The 16631-nt window shown below is 40.5% G+C and overlaps 2 protein-coding genes across 5 annotated transcripts in view; one reads left to right on the forward strand and one right to left on the reverse strand.

Annotated features, from left to right (window-relative positions):
- Positions 1–3954, forward strand: part of mcamb (melanoma cell adhesion molecule b) — a 43902-nt gene extending 39948 nt beyond the window's left edge. For 3 of the 4 annotated variants that reach the window (XM_079246736.1, XM_079246738.1, XM_079246737.1), the window contains 4 exons: positions 798–833; positions 1219–1342; positions 2019–2130; positions 2314–3954. In XM_079246736.1, the coding sequence (XP_079102862.1) occupies positions 798–833; positions 1219–1342; positions 2019–2130; positions 2314–2316 (275 nt within the window). In that variant the 3' untranslated portion in view covers positions 2317–3954. The remainder of the gene's footprint in view (positions 1–797; positions 834–1218; positions 1343–2018; positions 2131–2313) is intronic. The other variant, XM_079246739.1, reaches the window with a different exon arrangement.
- Positions 3955–8280: 4326 nt separating this feature from the next.
- cbl (Cbl proto-oncogene, E3 ubiquitin protein ligase) overlaps positions 8281–16631 on the reverse strand; it is a gene marked incomplete at both ends in the record, with an annotated part of 37641 nt that continues 29290 nt past the window's right edge. Inside the window, 10 exons of the mRNA XM_079246460.1 lie at positions 8281–8576; positions 9957–10196; positions 10431–10519; positions 10618–10812; positions 10889–10977; positions 12652–13071; positions 14107–14238; positions 15209–15427; positions 15552–15683; positions 16401–16488. Of these exons, the coding sequence (XP_079102586.1) occupies positions 8281–8576; positions 9957–10196; positions 10431–10519; positions 10618–10812; positions 10889–10977; positions 12652–13071; positions 14107–14238; positions 15209–15427; positions 15552–15683; positions 16401–16488 (1900 nt within the window). The remainder of the gene's footprint in view (positions 8577–9956; positions 10197–10430; positions 10520–10617; positions 10813–10888; positions 10978–12651; positions 13072–14106; positions 14239–15208; positions 15428–15551; positions 15684–16400; positions 16489–16631) is intronic.

Here is a 16631-nt window from a genome sequence, read left to right on the forward strand (position 1 = left end):
ACTTATGGCTTTGAACAGCTTTCATTACTGCGGTCTGTTCTTGCCGGAAGGTGTTTTATTGTTTAATTTGTCAATGCAGCTGGTATTTTGTGCTCATTAAATCACTTTAAAACTCTCTTCTTGTACCTCTGTGTGGACTTTGCATATCAGACAAGTTATGATGTTTACAAATCATGTCAAAACACAGTTTATGGCCTGAGAGGAAGGCTTCTGATAAGTGGATCAAGCAGATGATAAAAATGACTTTGTTTAGCTTCAGCATAAAAAAAATCTGTGTAATGACTTCAATGTACGCAGCAATATGACGTGCAGCTAAGTGCAGTACACACACACACACACACACACACACACACACACACACACACACACATCAGTATGGCTGTTAGGATGCTTTAAATGCACTCAAAGCAAGTCTCCTGACTCTCGTTACAGGATGCTGCCTTGTGTTTTTCTTTCTCTGAATGTTCTTTCTCTGCACACGTCATGTCAGGAAATTTCCAGTCCCTCAGAGGGAAAACTGTTATGGGTTTATGTTTCTGTCTTATGAAATGAGATTAAACAGGGCTACTCTGGGAAATGGCTGCCGTGCCACTGACCATGGTTAACTATCAGACTAGATGTTTAGTTTCAAAGCACAGATAAGATCCTCTTAAATTAAACATTTCTGCAAGCCTGTGCTGAAAGTTTGTAATGAGTGTGTGTGTGCATATGTGTGTGTGTGAGCCCTGCTGATATGAATTATTTAATACGTAAAGCCACCCACCGATAATCACGCTCAGTTGATGTTTCTGTCAAAGCAGGAGCAGCTAACCGACCAGAGGAAACCCGGAAAGGTTTGTATGTTACGCTCCTGGAGATTCTGTCCTAAAGGCAAAGCGCTTCCTTCCAGTTCTCCTCTGTACACCTCCCTCGCTCTCCTTCAGCAGACACCGCTCCTGTCGAACAAAAACGAGATGAAACTGTTCATCTTCTTCACCTGCCTCCGCGCATGTTGTCATGCTGTTTGCTGTTGAAGCACACCTCTCCTCCTGCAGTCCTAAACTGCTTCTTTAAGTTGCCAAGTTTAGGTCACGTGAATGGCGCTAGAGCTGCACCCTTTAGTAAAGGCTGTCTATTCCGCACCTGTACAGACACTCTTCTGCCTCCTGCTTTTCCTCCTGATTCAAATTCCAGTTGCTGTGAATGACCTTGTTTTTTTTTGTACTTTTTCTCCCCCAGATAGCAAAGGTTTTATCACTGCTGTCATCATTATTTTAATTCTACTTCTGGCCATCTTGGGAAGTGTGCTCTTCTTTCTTTACAAAAAGGGCAAAATTTGCGGCCGATCTGGGAAACAAGACCTGTAAGTGACAAAATCCAGTGATTCTTTTTCTACGTCTCATGCTATTAAGCTCCATGCATATGATTTAGCAAGAGATGAAAAAGGCTTTGCAAAGATGCATTAGTCTGAGACGATGTTCGATAAATATGGATGGATCGAAAAGGCAGCTTTCCATCATGAAAGTTTTATAAAATCTTCCAAAAGAAAAGAAAAAAAAGAATGATGAGCTGAGTACATGTGTTTGAAAAAGTGTTGGATGAATAAAGAGACACTCACGATAGAAAATAGGCTTCAATCCCCTTTTCAATGATTTATTTTTAAATTTTTATTTATTTTTAATTTACTTATTTATTTGAACCTTTTCATGTGCATGTACTCTTGAGATAAGATGACTGGTTTAGATAAACATTGAAATGATCTTTATAACTCAAACAGACAAATGTAAATAATAGCCAAGAAAAAAACAAACAAAACAACAACAAAAAACATACTGAAATTTTATTAATGCAAAATCCCAAACAAAAAAGACACTTGCATATATTTATTAGATGCACATTTATTAAGCACATGGATAAATGCTCTTTAATTAGGGTCCGAGCCATACGAAGTATGGCAGGGCCCTATTGTTATTGTTGTCTTTGTCATAGTATTAGAAAATGTCTGTATGACTTTTTTTTATTTGTTTAATCCTATAAAGGACAAAAGAGAAGTCCAGCAAAGACAACATTGTGGTTGAGATGACAAGGGACAACACAGAGGAAGCCATTCTTCTTGGGGTCAATGGTGAAAAACAACCACCCACTGAGCAGGTACTTATCTACAGTCATGTACTTATATTAGACCCTTTGTTTTCCAGAATTTCACGTTAATCTTAATACCTGATATAATAAAGTTATTCTTGAATGGAACAGGCTCAGCACTGAAACAAAAGTCCTATTTGCCTTCATATATCTTTGTTTCTGTGTGCATTAATGTGCATCTTCCCTCTGCAGTGAAAAACGGCGATTACGTGCAGAAGCGAGGAGGTGACTGCAGACACACCGACGGCTGCTCCTGTTCTTTCCTCTCAGACTTAAACCCTGATGCCTTCAAGCCTTCACCACAGCTACTCTCTCTATTTCTGTCTCGGAAACATCTATCAGTTTACTTCATGATGGACTACTGACACTCAAAGCTGCATCTTTTCCCCACCATTCAAGCTTTTATGGGAAATCCTTCTGGAGCTGTTTCATTACTGCTGATGCATCCTCCACCTTAAAGCCAAGGACGAACCTTTGACTGAACCGCTTTGACTTTTTTTTTTTTTTTTTTTTTTTACTGCTGATTGTTATTAGAACAATGATTAGAGCACAAAGCTGACCAGGGACTGTTTTTATACACAATTTAGCGTCACCTCAGGCAAAGCAATCACTGAAGAGCAGCCTAAAGCGGCTCCATAAGTGTACATATTATAATCTATGTATATATTTTGTTATTTAAAATAACACAGTAAAAGAGGAAAAATGGACAGATACATGACCAGATAGTGTTTTTATGCTTTAGTGCTCTTCCAGAGAGAAACAGGGGAGATTAAGAAGATGTGTTGGTTTTATTTTTATTTTTTTTTTCCCCCTTTGCTTCTTTAAATGTTTCGGTCTGCACACTGAAAGCTGGGGGGGGGGGGGGGGCTCAAGCAGCCTCACCTCTACAGCCAACTCACATGTTCACCAAATCTTTGCCTTTTTAAAAAACAAAAAACCCACAGGTTATTTAATCACATATCATTCATATTTCCCTCTTCTGTCTCCATGTAAAATCGTCCTTGCACACAAGTTTGCGTGAAGTAATGATGTTATTTTGCGAGACTGGTGACAGCATTTTGACACAGAATGTTTTTTTTTTCCCCCATTTTTCTTCACTGTCTAGTAGATAGTTCAAGTTTTACTTCCAGCATTGCCACAAGTCACTGATGTTTCTGATGTGATGTTCAAAGCTGTGGGAAAAGAAAAAAAAAATTTGTCTGCTTGCTTTTCGTTTTAAATGCACTGATTTCTTTGTGGTTACTCATGCAGTGTTTCTCTGATGTGAGACAGCCGTTTTCTTTAGTGATTGTATGTTAATGAACTGTATTTTTGTGGCTATTTTTTATTTTTATTTTTTTTTAACATTTTATTAAAAGGAATCAAAGGCAAAAGCAGAATCATGGCATGAAGTTGCCATGGTTACGAGGCAAAGATGCATGTTTTTGTTTCACTATTGAATGAATGAATCCATGTGTTGACGGAAACTTGAAATAATCTGTTGCGATCCAGAGAAACACACAATCCCCCTCAGATTTAATGCCTTAAAGTAAAAACCATTGAAAAAAAAAAAAAAAAAGTGTTTATGTTGGTAACCATAGTCCCCAACTACTGAGGAGAGGGGAATGACTGTGACTCTACATGCAAAGTACAATCAAGCCGTTGTTCCTTCCCGCCTCCTGTTTTTAACGACGACCACTGTTTAATATTTTGCTGTTTGAAATGCCCTTTAAAGCTCTGAAGCTGTAAAATATATTGTAATTAATATCATTGATGACATATAAACCAATTTACCGATGAATTTATGATTTTTAGTTTTTGAAAATGATACCAAATAAAGTTAAATGATCACAATGAGAATGTGTTATTACATTAGTAACAGCATGACAAACTAAAACACTACACAAGCTGAACTGTGACAGCTCAGACACACAGTCAGGGTGTTGCCCACCTCTCACAGTGTCAGCTGGGATCAACTCCAGACCACACACACCCCTCTGGAGGACAAAGAAGGTATAATTCAAATATGTCAGACTGTTTTTTGAACAATTTTTCCAGGATTTATGGGTCTGTATTTTACATATTTGGAAAGTTTCCTCATAAACAGCTGGAAGTTGGAGAGAAAAAAATGATACAACAAAAATATTGAAATGGTCTCTGAATAAACTTTACTGGTGAATCAAGGTGCTGTAAAATGATGCACAGCATGTAAGCTTCTGGTATGAACCATGGCTGAGGCTTTCAGCATGTTAAACCTGTGCATGGGTGGCTTCTTTCTGATATCCTCCCAAAATCCAAACATGTAATGTTTTGGTCATTTGGCGCTTCTGAAGTCTCCCCAGGTGTGAAAATGAACCCCATGCTGGACTGGCGAGCGGTACAGCATGTACTCTGCCTCATACCTATTGGATACTGGGATAGGCTCCATTGGAACAGGTAGGTACAGCAGGTTTAAAGATCATGAAAACCAAACTGTCCACCAATAAAACATGGTTAGAAAAAAAAAAATTAATATTGAAATAAAATTAAATAATTCTTTTTCAGTAGACTTGTAAGCAAATATATTGTTTACGTCAGCATTGTAAATAATTGAGCCGGGTTTTAGCTAACTAAAGCATCTAAATACTCAGGCTTATTCCTGAATGAAATTACAGCTTTAACAGTACTTTTCACAAACACGAAACAGGTTATTAAATGTTTCATATGATGACAGGGCTGTCTAAGCATATTTTGGTTTTTAATGCAGTAATAAAATCCATTATAAAGCAATAGGTAATAAAATACGCTCCAACATACAGGCCAAAAATAGCGCTGATGGACTGAATCTGTCTGCAGTTCAGACTGATTCAGGCCCTGGAGGAAAACATACTGCTGCACTGTCAAAGTCACCTTCATCAGATCAGTCCCTCTGGCTATCGATGCTCAAGTTGTGAAGTCTCCTGCCTAATATAAGGAAACGTTTCCATAGTTTCCATGTAATATGGCTGAGTCTTCGTCAGCGCAGATAGTTTTTCTCAGATATAACGATATTCAGGAAACAATACTGCTTTACCACTTTGAATAACTTTAATGCTTACTGCCATTATCAAGCTACATGCTAAAAAAAAAAAAAAAAAAGACAAGATGCTTTTGCTTAATGTTTTATTAAACAGCAATCTGCATACTTCCAAACTGATATAAGCAGTCAGAAAAAAAAAAAAAAAACCTGAAAAATGCCTTTTTTTAACAGATGAAATCAATGCAGAATTGCGGAACAACGGCTCCCTCTTCTGGCAGAAAACTGATCTATACCCACAGCGGGGCTCGGGGTGAAAAAGAGGGACATCCAAGGTGGAGTGCTATCCTGGGAAAGGCAAGCTGAAACCTTTCACAGAACTACTTTACTGAAAGATGAAGCCTGACGTGGCTGAGGAGGCAGATCACAGATCAATAGAAGCATTACTGCACAATCTTGCCTTCAGAGATCAACAGGTTCAGATCAATTCCGAGAAACTTTGTCAAACAAAGTAACGATCTTCAGACATATGGCACAGGTCATGGAATTAAGAAAGCAAAACAAAAACAAACCTTTGGAACAAAATACATTTACAGGAATGCAAAATAAAATAAATCAGGCATTTTTTTAAAAAATCTTTTCATGTCAACTTTATACAAACTTGCGTTTTTCTTTAGAGTGACAGTATCAAAGCACAAACTGGTAACCTGTGCAAAAACAAACCTAAAAAGGTAAATAATACCACAATGACATGCTGTCTTTGAAACATTAACAACACATTGGTACAGTATTGAGGTGTGCAGACCTCCCCGTCCATTATCACCCATCATTCAAGACGTTTTTCAAGGCAACTAAGAACAGGAGGAAAAAAACGACAGAAAAAGCACTAGAAGATGGCCTGACAGCACTCAGATGGCTTCCAGTCAACACAGCATCACCCAGTATAGACTGGGAGCGATTAAACTATGAACATGATTGACACTCTCCCAAAAAAAGAATAAAAAGAAAGGAAACATTCTTTATACACTGGGAGAGGTTGAAATTAATGTACCTAAAAGCTGCTTGCATGAATTTTTTTTTTTCTTTTGTATTAATAGTACCTGAAAATGAAGCTGCTGTTTCTACTCCTGCCAACCCTGGAAAGTCTACAATAACAAACAATGTGCAAGTTTTAATATGACGACTAAAAAGTTGTAGGCTACTTGTGTAACTTCATGGAGCGGATGCATTTTGTGGCTACAGGTCGCCGAGGTGGCGGGACAGCTGACAGGAGGGCTGCAGTCAATGTCAATGAGTCGCCTCCTCCGGTTATTGACAGATAAGTTGAACGCCACTTGATCAGACAAACATTATACCTGAGTTAGTCTTACAGTTGGCCCAAACACTGATTTTTAATGTAGACTTCGGGTTAGGGCCAGTAAACCCATCAGCCTACGTTTTTAAAAAGCTTCAGTCGTCACTCCCTTTTACAGGAAGGGAAATGATGCGAGAGAGAACCCTCAATCTGATACAAAACGGTTGGTTTCCATACCAAAACATTTTGTTTTGCTTTCTAACGGTTGCTAAATATTTTACCTACAGAGAATATACACATATTTATATATCCATTAAAAAAAAAAAAAAGTTAAACACTGATGAATCAACAGCCTGGGAGGGTTGAGGGCTCACAAGCTGCATTTACTTTCAAGTATGCTACATTATAGACCGGAAAGACAAAGGATACTGTCACTTTAAAGAAACAGGATGACAATCACATTCACAAATGTACATTTAAGGCTTATTTGTTTAGCACTAACAACAGTAGCAGCAGTGAAGCACTTCTGAATTAATAACAATATTTATGACCATATTACAATAATATATTATCAAAGTAAATCAATGACTTTTCTTATTTTTCTTCCATTTTTTTCTCGTAATGTTGGACTGAGCTGTGAGGAGAAACTTTAACCAGCCAGTAAAGTTTGACAAAGACTGAACATAAAAGCGTTTCAGCTGCCACTCATCACACGGCCCGAACCTGTGTGGTCCTGCAGGCCGTCAACATTAGGATGTACTCTAATAATCTCACTGCCAGGCTCCCTGCCATGTCACGTAGAGCAGTAGTACGATTACAGAGCGCCAGTCTGAGGACACCCACTAGAAATCCACATTCATGTTGTTCTGGAGTGGGAGGGAGGTGGGTGGGGGGAGGATCATGTGAAAGAGCAGGCCGTTAAGAGTAGTTCTGGCGTACACACACACACACACACACACACACACACACACACACGCGCGCGCGCGCGCGTACAAACAAGCGAGCCCATGTACACGTAACACACAAACTGCCAGCTACAAGGCCAGACCTAAAACCATCATCATGCTTTGCTGAAAAGTACAACACGACCAAAAGCCAGTTAAAAAAAAAAAAAAAAAAAAAGGTACCGAAACAATGTTGTTACATCTGACTGAATTTGTAATGAAAAAGCTCTGCTGCAAGTTTTTCCAAGCTGCTGCTGACAACCCACACGTCCCGGTGAGGACGACACCCCTAGTTTTCCATCTTCAGTCAGACAAAAAGAGGTAAAACTCCCTTTTAATCTGAATCCTGTACAACCAACAACGACCCTCGAAGCTGAAGTCATTTTCACACATCATATTTGCACGTACTGTATATATTACACACATTTAATATATATTTACTCATATATTAAACTTTCATATAGACATACATTTTTAGTTTTATCTGTGAGGTGTTGGTTACATTTTCAGCAAGAGGCTTCAACATGAAAGACAAGAATCTGCCTTCCCAGGATTCCTATGGAAGCCTTATGTGTCTCGTCACCGCTGCACACGCGGCCAGTCAGTCCCGAGGAGATGCTCTTTTAACCAAAAGCAGCCTGCTGTAGCAGTTTTTACAAAAAAAAAACAAAAAAACAAAAGAAAGAAGAAAAATAAACAAAATAAAAGAAGAAAAAAAGGTCAGACACTGTTGAAAGCGCATGGAGTGCAGGGCGCAGAGTCCAGAAGATACTGTGAGCTCACTGGGGTAAACAGCCAGTTAAAAATCCACTGGGGCAAATAGTTTCTGCCCGCACTGGAGGTACTGCTGCAAGCAGCGGGCTTTGGGTTGGTCTGTTCCAACCTAAACCGACACCAGGCTGGGCCAAGCTAGAGCGAGAGCGCAGACAGAGAGGCGCGATGATGTGCTATGTGAGAATATGTGCAGTAGAGGAAACGGAGACAAACTCGCGCAGGATGTTCTTGGCCATTTCTACATTGTTCTGTGCAATCATCAGTGCTTTCTGGATGTCCTGGTAAGAGTATCCCTGACTCATGAGGTGCTCAATCTCACTACTGATCTGAGGGTTGGCTTCTCCTCCCGTTGACCCACTGCTGCATGGAACGGGGACGGGCGGGATGGGGCTGTGCCGGCGCTCTGAGTTCATGCGTCTGGGCAGAGGCTTTGGAGGTCTCTCTGGTGCTTCTACCGGCTCTAAAAAGGCTGAGGAAAGAGGAAATCATTGGTTTCAATCTTCATTCAACCAAATGTCAATGTATGTTAGGATTTATTTAACTGGAAATCATTGTAGACTTAAACATGTTGATCATTATAATAAGCCTGAGGTGAACTGCAGGCTTTTTCACCATAACAGTAAAAGCTTTATTAGTCTTCCATTGTTGTGACATTTAACAAAGCACTCGAAGAGCTCAACTATAATCTGGGAGCTTGTTAGCTTGACACAAAGTGATTTAATTATTCTCAGTTACAAAGATCAAGGTCTTTAGTGAAACACTCAGACGCTCCAATGTGTGATAAATGACTACTCGACAGAGACAATGGCGTCACGGTGAAAATCCTATATCTTAACTAGTACATTGCTTCCGCATTGTGGCTGTCACCTCAAGCAGGTTTTATATAGACACAACATGGAAATCAGAAAGTGTCTCCATCACCCTGCTACAGAGCTCGTCTCAGAGTCTACACCAAAATATTCTCAAACTACTCCATGCTTTCCTGTTTCCTGGGTAGGTGCTGCATTTTGTTTTCAAACTGCAAGAACACATTCACCATCTCAAGTGCAAACATTTGGCTTCATCAAAACATAAACCTCAACTTCTTCACGGTTATCAGCAGTCGACAGTTACTCAGAAAATACAGCGTCGCTCTCCTATTGGCAGCACAGTGTCTCTGATGTGTGAAGCACCTGTGAATGAGCCGTTTGTGCACCAGTTTTGTTCTTGTGGTTCGTTACCCAGACAGATTGCGCCTCGTTCAGACAAAAGAAAGCAGTCTCATTTTCGGTCACTTCTAGCTTACTCTGAAATCTAAAGTTCACAGCCTTCCTACAGAGTATGGCGGTTTTGCTCTCGTCCCAATGCTGAAAGCTTGTGACAGATGACTTCCCAGTGATTTACATGAAATTAAGATGATTTCCTAGATAACTCCACAGGCGTGTGCATCAGCGTGAAGAAAGCAGCGATTATTTACATGCTTTTATCATTGGGCATCGCTGCACAGCTCTTTTTTTGGGCTTTACCCTGCTTTGCACTAAGTGTGCACATGCAGATGCAGACTCATGACAATCTAGCAGAAAATTAAATTTAGACTTGTTCATTGTTTGGAAAATATACACAGCGTTTTAAACTGAACACCTCATAGGAGCTGCGTAACTTCTGTACGATTATAATTATTAAACAAATAATTAATAAACAAAAAAAAAAACCCAGATTAACACATCTTGCAAATGCCACCACTTCAGGATATTATATACTATATTATACACAAATATAAATAAAAAATGACTGATTTATTAAATCTGAACAATGCATGAAAACATTTTGAGTTTACTTATTAATAACTGCCTGTTATTAATTGACTTACATGCTGCAGCTCCAGCGTCTGAATCTAGAGAAAGGTGATTGAAAGCAGCTGCAGAGCTTGAGGAAGAAGAGGATGAAGAAGAAGACAAAGATCCCCCCATCTCTGAAAGGGTCCGTCGGGCAGGGGGCAACGGCAGTCTGGGCTTTGGGAATTCATATCCGGTATTCTCTTCCTCCCTGTCCTCGGCTGAGTGGTCTCTGGGACCATTGCTTATCACCTGAGGGGGCAGGTCTGAATAGTCTGAAAGGATGGAAGGCCACATGTTAGCACACCAGTTAGCACACCAGTTAGCACAGAGCAACATAAAGTTAAAAAAACATTCAGGAAATTCACAGACTGGACCTGCAGAGTTAACCTGTAAGAAGGCATTACAGTCATAAACAAATCTTTGTTGTATGATAGATGAGTTTGTGAGAAATCTGTCATAAATATTTATTCTAACTCCCAGTCGAACTTAGACTGCAGTCAAAATACCTGAATCCCTGCTTTGTTGTGACCTGGCCTGAATGTTGAGCATGGCTTCATACATTTGAGGTCCAGCCTCCAGATCAGCCAGTGTTAGCCTGTAAACCCAAACAACAAATTAACAAACAACCCCTGACATGTATGATCCTCTTTTTCCTGAAGTGCTGGATGTGGACTTATTGAAAAGTGTGAAAACCTTGAGTTCAATGTGGAGATTTGGGTCTGTGTCTGGACTGCTGGTAGGGACTGAGGCTGTGGAGGCCTTGGGACTGGGGAGGTCTCCGCTACTGGAGGAGCCAAGACGGGACGAGAGGAGGGGATCATGTACTCCGAATCGTCCTCGTCGTCACGGGCCTCATCTCCTGCCACTGGTCTCAGGACCGGAGATGGTCTGGGATCAAACAAGCCAATATTAAAAGCGAGCAAAACGAACATTGATGAGTCGTTACAGCACCAGTTTAACAGACCTGATGGCCAGTGAATAGATGGCGCTGGCTGAAGCAGAAGATTTCACTTTGGGGTTGTCATAATCTTGACCAATTAGTGCAGCAATATTCTGGAAAGGAAACAAGAGTGGAAAATAAAGCTGATGCCAAGCCACGGTCCTCAACCAATCTATTTCCATTTCTGATAAACTCATTACTTCATTTTAAAAAAGAAACTTTACAAGCATATTTAAATCTCAAATACAATTTCTGATAATTGAAATTTGCACTAATCATTATCAACTGTCTCTGAGCAAGATATTAAACCTCACATTGTCTCCCTGTGTTTTTTATGTGCAAGTCACTTTGTAAAAATATTTGTTAAAGCTACGTAGTTCCTTTTAACATGCCTTACCTTGTTTAAACTGATGAAACTATAGTATAATATACTGATCAGTGAACTGAAGATGTGAACTTTTTGTTACATTGAACATCCTTTTTGCTCCAAACTTGCAGCTAGTTTTATTATATTAGCTGACTCAGACATATTTCATTTACCTGCGCATGATGAGTATGAACGTAAAGTACAGACTCAACTGTGAATCTAAGCATAGATTTAGGAATTTAGCAGAAAAGTTCAGGAGTTGATACCAAATGTGGTATTTGTATGTGAAAGCTGTTCCTAAATTTCCACAAAGTCAATAAAAGGAGCTTTTAATCCAAGTGAGCAGATCAACAGTTCAGTATATTCAGAGACAGAAGAGTGTGCTGGTCGGCTCTGCTATGCAGAAGACCTGAATTTTTGCATATGACAACAGTACAGGCGGATCACTGGATGCCTTCAGTTGCTGTTAACACAAGCTCACAGTGGGAAGCTTTCTGCTGGAGATGTAATTTCCCGGCTGGAAATACGAGGGAGGAACTGTGAGGAAGTGGTTGTCTAAAATGCACAGGAGGCGACACGCAGTTCAGAAAAAAACTGTGGAAAACACTGTCTTTTTCTTACAAAACCATGAGAACAGCAGAAGAGGCTTCCTATGACTATGAATGATGTGTGTAGTTGTACATGTCTACCACAGCAGGACTGGAGAGAAAGCTGCATGTATGGAAGTACTATCTCTTAGCGACCGCAAATTAAGCATTTGTCAGCATTTTCATACATGGTCTCAGTTGCTTCTGTAGATTTTACTGCAGATCTGCATGGAAAATCTTAGCAGAAAATCTGGAGTGAATATTGCTGAACAACATCTGGAGCATTTCAGGACTTCAGTGCATGTATGAAAACTAAGTTCATAATTAAGATTTTATGACAATACATGCCAATTGTTCACTCCGAGGTCCTCTCCTTTAACATAATAAAAAGTCTCCTTCACAGTTCAATTATATCTGGAGCTGCATTGTTTAGACAGTTGAGACTAATATTAATCTGACTGATGCGAGTATACAGAAAGCTTTGAATGGCTTGTGATGAGAAGCATCTAAAATCTGCACTTTAAGCTCATAATTAAATGTGACTGTAATTCAGTTAAATTTTCAGAAACTATAAATAATAAACTGTAGTGTCCAAACACTCTGGTATAAACCTTTTCATCTTTACCTTTGATGGTCAATATAAAAATAAGCAAACTTTGTAAATACACAGACTAAGTCCTTTTCATAGCAGTTTACAAGTGAAATTTCTAGATTTCCTTAGACTGTCCTAAATATGACAAAGCCCACCAGAGTGTGGATATTTAGCGATTTACTTTAGCGCTGTGTGTGCTTGTAACATGCATGACAGTTTAGTGTGTTGTGGTTGCTCTGACCAGCTGGTGGTCCAGACTGAGGGAGCTGTTGTTCTTTGGAGAGTCTGAGCGAGTGTCCAGAGCAGACGGCAGGGCCAAGGGGAGGGAGTGTCTGTTGGACAGTTCCCTGACACCAGCTCCGATGTCTCCTCCCAGAGTGGAGACTTGGGTGGATGAAGAGGATGAGGAGGACGAGGAAGATGAGGAGATGGGGGCCTTGGGAACAGGCCTTGAGTTCCAGTCAGACAAAGGACGGTTTGGTGGTGTAGGAGGGAGCTTATCTCGAGGGGGATCCCCTGGAGTGCAGGGTAAGGGCCTTCTCTGAAGCCGGCCATCAGGGGCTGTCCCGACTAGGTGGGGTCTGTCTGGAGGAGGAGGAGGGGGGAGGTCCCGCAGCCCAGGAGGAAGAGGAAGAGGCTTATCTTTGTGGTGAGATGCTGCCTGAAAGGGTTAAACAGAGTTAGAGGGATGCCTTTCAAATAACAAACAACTGATATGAAACAAAAGCAAACAATTTTCTGATGCAAGATAAAATGCCTTTACAAAGAACACCAGTGTTTTCAGTTGTCATGACAACGAACAATGTCCACAGTCACGATTCTGAATGAATGACAGCACTGGAGAGCGCTTGTCATCTGCAAATAATAGAAATTCATTTTGATTTAAGCAGAAATACTTTGTAGAAATTCAGGAAATTGTGTTTAAATTTCAGCTCCTTGCTTTAACTCTGAATGTAACACGAGTTATGTCATAAACCAGCTGCAGAGCAGCACGGTTCAATTATTTGTCGATCGAGAGTTTACATTAAAGGTTTGGGGGAGAAAATGAAAATTGCTTTAAGTGTTGAAGCATGACTTGCAATCGGATGAGGGGAAATAACCATCTGCACATGAACAAGTATCAACAGCTAGTGCACTGAAAAAGCAAATAATCGTGTTTAGCCAATAAGAAATCTAAAGAAGCATTGTAAAGAAATTATCCTGAACAGTCTTGCAGTCTGATTGACTTTTCCAATAACGCATCTGTCAGTCAGATGGCTCTTTTAGTGAATATGTTTAACTGGATTCAAACTGGCCCAGGTGTTTGGTGCATGCTTCGCTCAGCTTCTGCGCGGCCTTTGACACATAAGAAAAGAAGCTGCAACAGCAGAAAATGACCACAAGAGAGAGTGCCCCATTAATAAAGCAAAGCATACAGCAGATGCAGAACGCACAAAACTTAAAAGCTGTCCACCTAAGCACTCAACATGGTGCCAATTTACCACCAGCTCAACCGTTTGTCAGTTGTTTGGTGTGTGAGGTTGTAGATTTCTGTGGAAAAAGCTCCTTATTAACAAGCTGATGGGGTATTGTCACATTGTGGTGTCCAATATGAGCCTGAAGGCAAAAACACAGTTTGCGCCTGCGTGGTGAACATGTGAACACCTTCAATATCCTTGTTGTCAAAATGTGGTGTTTGTTGTGTATGTTTCATTACCTTACTAGAGACCCCAGGACTAGAGGCACCAGGGGGGTTTGGAGGTCTGTGTGGTAGCAGGTCAAGTCTGGGAGGCACTGGAGGAAGAGAGGACTGAGGGCCAATGGACATGGGTGATGGAGGACGGTCCACCTAAATTACACACACACACACACACACACACACACACACACACACACACACACACACACACACACACACACACACACACACACACACACACACACACACACACACACACACACACACACACACACACACGCCAAACAGCTATCACATCTGAACAAAACTCCATCACAGTCAGGCTTTGTTTGCATCTTATTGTTCAACTCAGAAATCAGAAATAACTTTAACGTATGTTAAACTTAAATACTTTCATACTCTAATTTCTACCAACTATGTTGCAAATTGGCACATTATTTTGCGCAGTAGCTTTGGTAAAACAAACAAACAAAAAGGCAACGCCTGTTTTTGTTTCAACACAAAAGACAGATACGAGTACATTGAAAGAAATGAGTGAAGAAGCCGGTGCAGCAATCAAAACTAAAAGGAGTTCCAGGGAACACTTCAAAGTGCGTGTGATCTCAGGTATTCGCCCGATTGTCAGATTAATGCATAGGGTTTCTCAGAGGCACATAAAAGATGTAAGAACGGATACTGCCCCAGATATCAAATACGAAGAGAGAGGGAGGCACACACACACACACACACACACACACACACACACACACACACACACACACACACACACACACACACACACACACACACACACACACACACACACAAACTGCTACCTTGGCACCATGAAAGATGGAGACGAAAGACTTTAGATAAGAGACTGAGCTTAAAGCTAAAAAAAAAAAAGTGAGATGGGCAAGGCAGGGAGTGTTTTATATGCTCATAAAATGGGTCTCTAAGAAAGGAAGAAAAAGAAAAGGGGGGGGGGGGGTGCCCACGAGATGCAACCAGGGTGTCTCAATGTTTTATCACAGCTTTCCCAGTGCCATGACTAGAGGAGAAAACTTAAATAACATCCGATCTAATGAAAGTTAAATAACGTCTGATCTAATGAAGTAATGAAGTATTTTCACTATCTTACCATTGTACCAGCAAGTTTGCTCATCATGAGGTGGGGGTCTTCAAGTCGGTCATCATCATCGTCATCATAACTGGGAGATGGCGCACCCTCAGCCCCATAAGTCCCCCTACTTGAGCCCCCGCTGTTGTCCTTGGGGTCAAAAGGATCGACAACAATGGGCTCTGTACCTTTAATCTCACAGCGACAAAAAGGACATCCTGTTCCTTGACCCTCTGATTCCTGCAACACAGGCAGAGATAAAAGAAAACAGGAGACCACTTTAACAAAGTTCACCTCTCAACAGCTATGAGTTATGACACTTAAACAGCCAACGAAAACCCCCTGCTTCCACCCACTCTCATACCTGCCAGGCAGTGAGACAGGAAGTGCACATGAGATGACCACAGGGTTCAATCTTCACATCTTTGTCATTCTCAGCACAGATCTTACAAAGCTGGAAAGTAGAGCCCATCTCACAGTACAGCTCATATTGCTCCTGAGGGGGAAAAAGCATGACAAGACAGTCAAGTCAGAGTTACACATCACCTGAGATCATTCTGAGAGGAGCCTGGGAGCATCACGAGCGTGGGTTAGAATGTGGGGGCGTATTTTTAGTTTCAGTCTTGTGCTTGAGCTAAATCAGTCCGCCAACAACTTTTCTAAAACGCTGAAATGATATTTTACACTTAGTGACAACGACGTGACCTTAAATGTGATGACAAGCTGCATTTGCTTTAACTAGAGAACCATTAAGTTTGGAAAATGAGCACATTTTTAACCATTGACAAGCTCAGAATCACGTTTTTAAAAAAAGAAAAAACTGCGCCTCACAATTTTCCGACAGATTGTGGCTTTGCTGAAGCAGAGGAAACAGTTTTTTGGGTTAAAGATAAGTCAACATTATGGACTGAACATCTTGTTAAAAAAAACATAACGGTTGCTTTGTATGCTTTCTGCAGAAAAATCAACCAATTACTTTATTTACTTGGAGTAAAAAAACACATATTTAACAGTATGTGACTTGACATCTCTGTCATGGTTTGGCAGCAACCTTTAACTCTGTTCCTAAAGCATATTTTATCAGGTCTCTTTTTGTTGTGCACAATAATGTTTCAGTGTCTCTGTGTTATGTGTTCTCTAAAACAATGAATAAAAAAAAAACCAGAGAAGAACAAGGAGTCACACACACAATCTGATGTCGTATAGCTCTGACCTGTGTGACTTTGATGTGGTCTTGAGGTGAAGGCTCACACAATCCTGTTAGATCTGGGTTCTGGGTCCGGCCGTCAGGGAATAAATAGCTGGAGGTGGAGAAATATATTAAATGAGAACGCCCCCACAGGAATCACCTATAAGCATGCTTGGATAGCTTGACATGCATTTTAATTTAAAAGTTATTATCAGTATTAGTTAAGATTATAAAGCATGTGTACCTAAGAGGCTG

This window comes from Telmatherina bonti (assembly GCF_933228915.1).
Source record: "Telmatherina bonti genome assembly, chromosome: 9".
NCBI classification, from domain to species: Eukaryota; Metazoa; Chordata; class Actinopteri; order Atheriniformes; family Telmatherinidae; genus Telmatherina; species Telmatherina bonti.